This window comes from Chiroxiphia lanceolata, chromosome 1 (assembly GCF_009829145.1).
Source record: "Chiroxiphia lanceolata isolate bChiLan1 chromosome 1, bChiLan1.pri, whole genome shotgun sequence".
NCBI lineage: Eukaryota > Metazoa > Chordata > Aves > Passeriformes > Pipridae > Chiroxiphia > Chiroxiphia lanceolata.
This window is the reverse complement of record NC_045637.1, coordinates 25,759,139-25,765,248: the sequence shown is the minus strand read 5'-3', so window position 1 is coordinate 25,765,248 and position 6,110 is coordinate 25,759,139. Positions and strand designations below refer to the sequence as shown.

General features: G+C 39.4%; 1 protein-coding gene across 7 annotated transcripts in view; it reads right to left on the bottom strand.

The window, feature by feature from the left end:
• Positions 1-6,110, bottom strand: part of RUNX1T1 (RUNX1 partner transcriptional co-repressor 1) — a 112,191-nt gene that overhangs the window by 42,496 nt on the left and 63,585 nt on the right. For all 7 annotated transcript variants that reach the window (XM_032696208.1, XM_032696248.1, XM_032696238.1 and 4 more), the window contains 2 exons: positions 2,829-3,070; positions 997-1,086 (listed from right to left, as the gene is read on the bottom strand). In XM_032696208.1, the coding sequence (XP_032552099.1) occupies positions 997-1,086; positions 2,829-3,070 (332 nt within the window). The remainder of the gene's footprint in view (positions 1-996; positions 1,087-2,828; positions 3,071-6,110) is intronic.

The following is a 6,110-nucleotide window of genomic DNA, read 5'->3' as shown; positions in this document are numbered from 1 at the left end:
CCAAGGTAACAGCTACGTTCTCTGCGTAGAGCCCATATGACACAGCCAGCTAAGGAGGGGGAAAACATGAAAACAAACCCACTGGGGATACTAGTGCTTCAGGACAACAGAATAGTTAGAAACACTTATACCCATGGACCAAAATAATGCAGAATGTCCACCCACAAAGCGACAATGGAAAAAAAAAACCATATGGGAACAATAAATACCTTATCTCTAGGAAAATACATCTCCACAGCAAATACATCTCCACAGAATAGAATACAACATGATCTGAAAAGGCAAGATTGACTGCCCAGAGATCACAGCAGTTCAGAGGACACAGCTACTGGCAGGTGAGAGGGAGAATAACTTCCTGACTTCAAAGAAGATTATATTTTCCTGCTTCATATTTTGAACATCATGTATTGTATTTTATTTATTAGCTTTTGGGTGAGATTTTATCTTTCATTCTAATAAAAGGTGCATAAGCATAAACAAGTGAATACAGTCATCAGTATTCTTAAGACACTATGCTTACACTAGTGGCTGGAATCAGAAGAAGTCTTTTCCTTGGATGGCAGAGCATCACAATCTCATAGTGTGCTAATGATTAGCAGCACATCAGAAGTGGGCTGGTAGCAGGAATTCCTGACATCCCCTTACTCTGAATCATGCAAAGTTTGCAAAAATCCAGCTTATTGCAAGCATGTGATATTATTATATTTATAACCAAGTCTCAAGACTTTGTTTGCAAAAGCTTCTATACCTACAAATGAAAAATATAATCAAACAACAGAGATTACAGAATTAGGGAACAGACAGTTCCTGTGTACAGCTAGAAATGATCCCCTGACCATACACTCAGATGTGGTTACATGCACTAAGCTATGGAAAGTAGTCCTTAAACGTTATTCATTTTCCTGACTCTCTTAAAAAGAGAAAAACTGTAACACATCTGTGACCTAGCAACAAAATGGTTTGAAATACTTTCCAGATCACTGAACTGTGCAATACCTTTAAAAATGGGATGACAAAAGGTCGCAGTGGGAAGTTAGTAGCTTCTTGCAGTTTGGAATGAAATTCTTCAATTGTCAAAGTAGAATTCTGTTGAGAAAAAAAATTTTGTCTTGGTGACAAAATAATGAAAACATTCAGCAAGAGAAACAGTAACCAAAAGGCTCTGAAATTGCTTAATAACTTGTTCTTGATATTGATAAGAGAATAAAGAAAAGCATGCTGCATATTAAATTACTACCTTATTAAATTACTAAAAGGAAACAACCAGCATCTAAGACATTCAGCACCTGTTGCTTAGAGTACAGTTTAACCTCTCAGGTGCAAGGCATGCAAATGCTTTCATATTTCAAACATCAGTTAAAACTGCTTTTCTCAACTTTTTTTTTTAAATTTCATATTTTTCTACTATTTTCTTCTATTATCATATTTTCTACTGGCGACTCTTGCACTTTTGTTCCTGGTACAAAAGTTATAATTAACATGCACAGACAAAAAGATCCCACTTCTTAAAGGCACATTCCTTTTTGTTGGAGGAGGAAGATTGCCTCTTGTACTTATAGAGAGGACTGTTTATTATATTCTAGACTATGTAGGAAAGTCATTACTTTACAGCTGAGGTCACAATCATGAAGACCACATGCAGACAGGGTTGACCAAGGGAATAGTGTGATGTAGATTTTCCCAAGGGATCCTAATTTGCTCTTCAGACCTCAAATGAAGGCAGAAATCAACTATAATTAACAGTGGGGAAGCAGTTTTGATCTGAAAATCAACAGAAGGCGGATGCCTCCAAAGCCACCTTTACTTCTCTTTACTAGTTCCCCTTTACAGAGAGAACCGTGTGACAAGCAAAACTCCATTAAACACGTATTTTGAATACGGAAGAAAATGGATAGCAGGACTCAGTGATGTTACACTGCCTACACTAGACTTCCTTTTGACACAGATTTAAGTGAAAGGGTATCCACTACTGTCAGGTAGGGTTTTGTGAAGATACAAGCAGAGGACCCCTCAGCCCTAGTACTAAACAATGCTATCAATCTCTGCTCCAAGTGAACTAAATGGCAACTGCAGCTGCTCAGAATAGATGTAAATTAGAGCACCACAAAAGCATTTTTCCCAGTATATCTAATTATTGCTGAAGAAGACACATGGGAGACAACAATGTCTGGCAGAGAGAGGACTTTACTGGGAATAAAAAGAATCCCGGGCCAGATTCACAACAGTTTGCATCTAAAAGGGCAGCCCTGCTTGACAGATGTAGGTAAGAAAGCGCTGAAATTTTCATTCAGCTATACCATCACATAAAGATAACCTTATCAATAAGGTGACTGAGTAGCAGCAGTGCCCAATCAAGCTCACAATCTTGGGATCAGTGATACTGGGAAAAGGTTCTGCACGGCATAACTGCAGTCCAAACATACTCAGCTCATCCTTTTAACCAGTATTCTGGCACTATACATGTAGGGCACTCTCCTTCCCCCATCCAATTAAACTAGACAAGTCAAACCACTACTACATTATGTAATTTAAGGTATGTCTACATTAGAAGTACTGCCAGTATAAAATGAAAAGCCCATCACAACGTTGCAGCATAATGCTGTACTGGCAAAAAGAATCAAGGCTATACCTGGTTGGGAATAGCTGCCACTTGTGGGAAGCTAGTCAAGCTACACATTAGCTCTGGCAGCAAGCGCCAGCACTTCACTCTTGCATGTTTGGCATCCTCAAAGTACAATGCAGTGTATCTGACCAACAAGTTTATATAACAAACACATCAAGCAAGGAAGAGGGAAAAGGACAGAAAAAATACCAGTTTTATTGCTTACCACAAGTCCTAGCACAAGGGTACGCACTCTCTCCCCAATCTCTGGTGAAATGTCATTGCCAAACTGCTGTAAGGTTGTAAGAAATCTCTTCAGTTTGCTGAGCTGCCTAGCTCCACAAGCTGGCGGTAACTGCTGGTTAGCCAGAGAAGAGGAAGAGGAAGAGGATGGCCCATTGCTAAAGCCATTAGGAGGAGATGGAGCTCCATTTAACGCTGTTGGTGAATGGCTAGTGCCATTGGTTACTGAAAGAAAAAGAGACAGGAGGATAAAATAAAGATTGGGGTGGGGGAAGAGACAGAGAGAAAAAGGAGAGACAGAGGGAAAAATCCCTCAGCTTATGTTTTTTGTGCTTGACCTCAAAATTAATTAAGTTGCACAATCAAAGACAATTAGCCTTTTGACAGAGCGACAGTCTGCAGTTTATTTCCCAGTAGCTGGTACTGAACGGTGTACGGACTGGAAGTAACAGCAGCTGCCTCTCACACATCCCCTTCAAAATGCTCCTGGACTTGAAAAGCATCATTTGAATACCAGCCTTTTGTCAGAGGATTTTAAAAAGAGAAAGAGGGAAACGGAGAGAGAAAAGGCATGAGTGCATGTATGATTGAAGACCCAAAAAATTGCTCTTTGGGGTAGAAAAAAATGTGCAGACATATTTCATGAAGCCTCAGTTTATCTCTGAATATTTTTACTTGTGTTTTGTACACACCACTGACAGCTGTGTTTATAAAACAGGACTTTCACGTTTTAACCTTACACCACCCAACGAGAAGGTTATTTTTTCCAATACAGATTTCCTAGCTGCTAACATATGAAGCACACAAAGTCGTCTGTGCAGGTACAAATGCTGCCATGCTCCCTGTGGCCTGAAGCCTTGCAGCAATGGCATGAAGCTAGACTTCAGAAGACTTCTGAGACACCAGAAGCAAATCCCTCTGCTTTCACGTGCCAACACCATATCTCTGAAAACAAAAAAGCAAGCACTTCCCTCCTGTTGCAAGGTTGCTCTGAGAATAACTATCTGAAGCACTCAATTTATAACAACAAGACTCATGCAGACATACTGAAGACAACACATTTTTTGGCAGTGATTTTTCAGTTTGATTCTTATCCACACTACAGAAGAGAGCACAGAATCAAACTGAGGACATCCTTTTCCACCCAGGTTAGTTGGAACAGCAACACTCAAACACACCATTGAGGTTGTTTGAGTCCAATTTGCTAAAATGACAGCAAATGGCAAGAAAAAGGACGGCTCCCTAGGAATACAAGTGCACCAGCACACAGGCAGGTGTGGGCACACAGCATGTGATTGCACTCAGCAGCAGCTGAGTACAGCTGTGCTCAGCTGGCCACCGCTCCAGAGAAATTTGCTGATTTCTTTTCGGGGATCAGTCAGAACCCATCCAAAAAAAACCTATAAAAAATCAGGAACTTGCCTACAATTCAAAATGCATAGGAGTATTAGTATAAATTGCTTTCTCTTTAAAAGCACAGCCAAGGAACCTAGCAACCTGAAGAACTGTCAATGTTTTTCAATGACCAGCATTTCTGAAGCCAAACATCCCATTTTTGTGTCATTTTCTTCATCAGTCAACCTTACTTTTAGCTAGGAAGTACTTTTTGAGGGTGGACACCTATTACTACGTATAGATCAGTACCCCAAAACTTTGAAGGAGTTTTGGTTGCCCTAGTGACTGCCTTCTGGAGGCACTACAGAAAAAGCTATGTTAGTTTCTCCTCGTGTTTTATCCTAGTTTTGGTTGCCTATTCCGTCTGCATGGGCTAGGGAGAACAAGAAGTGGAAAAAAGTAGAAATAGAAAGAAGTTGGCCTCTGCAAATTCAGCTCCACGTGTGACTCCATGCCATGCTCTGAGTGCTACAGAGTGAGAAATCTGAGTAAACAAATACATCGTGAAACTTGTATAGCCAAAAGCCATCATGCCATGAACTTAGAAAATGAGGACTGGGAAGAACAGCGACATGCCCTGATCTAGCCTGACACTACCCAACAACTCTGTCACCAGAAAGGGGCTGCTATAGGCAAAGGGTCCTGGGGCTATGATCAAGAAAGCACAGAAAGGCAGGTAAAGATTTCTCCAACAACAAAAGGAATATAGAAATAGTTCCATGATTTCAGCTCTTTCTTTATAATATTTCAATTTGCCAATTGGCAAAGATCTACATAATTTCTAAAACAAAACCATGTTATTAATACAAAAGAATTTAGCATTTAAAATTTCAAAATAAGACATGTCAAGAATTTTTAATCACCTAAACCAAAGAAAACAAGGATATTCTAAACCAGAAAACAAGTTTGATCTTTCTGGCCTGCAGGCATTCCCACTGCAATAATAATAAATTTAACAGACACTGTGACAGAAGTGACTGTTTACTATACAAGCTAGAACCACTAAGGCCAAAGTCCAAAATCTGACAGGGTAAAAAGCAATTAAAATCAGAAATTTTTTTTTAGACTTTTAGTTTTCAAATAGAGAGCTCCAAATACCCAGCTATGGTTCAAATACCTTCCAAACTGCTGAACTCAATCAAACAAACACCTAAAAATCTTGTGAGTACACTGAGGACTGTAAGTATGATTAAAGAACACTGTCATATTCCTTTTATGAGTGCCAAAGATTATCCTGAACTGTGGCAAGGGCATCACACTGGAAAGCTTAATCTGCAGGAGCCCAATCCTGCAAAAACCTAGAAACAATTTAATTTCAAACTGGAGCAGCTCCAGTCTGAAGCTCCACCCAGGATGACTCAGGTGCTGGAGTTAAGCAAAACAGACAAATCTTTGCAGGATCAGGGTCACTGGGTTAAATCTGAGTTTATGTGAATAGCTGGCACAAACCCTCCTCACTGTTTAAATTCAATGTAAATTGTCAGGACAGAGTTCCCTGGGATAAGTAGTACAAAGGCCTCCAGCTGGCCTTCTACATAGAGGTGAATTTTAAATAAGGTATCTAACAGACAGAAAGGGACTAAACAGACATAGGCAAGACAAATAGAAGATGCTGCCTTCATTCTGTTTAGGCATATGTATTCTACTGTTCTAAAAATGTTTTATTTAAAATGTGAAATGTAAACACATTCTCATGTTTATACTATTACAAGGCAGTATAAAAGAGACCAAAAAATTTGCAGCTAAATCTTAGAAAAAGAAATGCAGATCATTTCATGGCTGTGAAAAGAATATTCCAGACAGTATGCCAGATTCAAATCTCAGTTACACTGATACAAATGCAGAGTAATTCCATCACAAATAGTAGTTT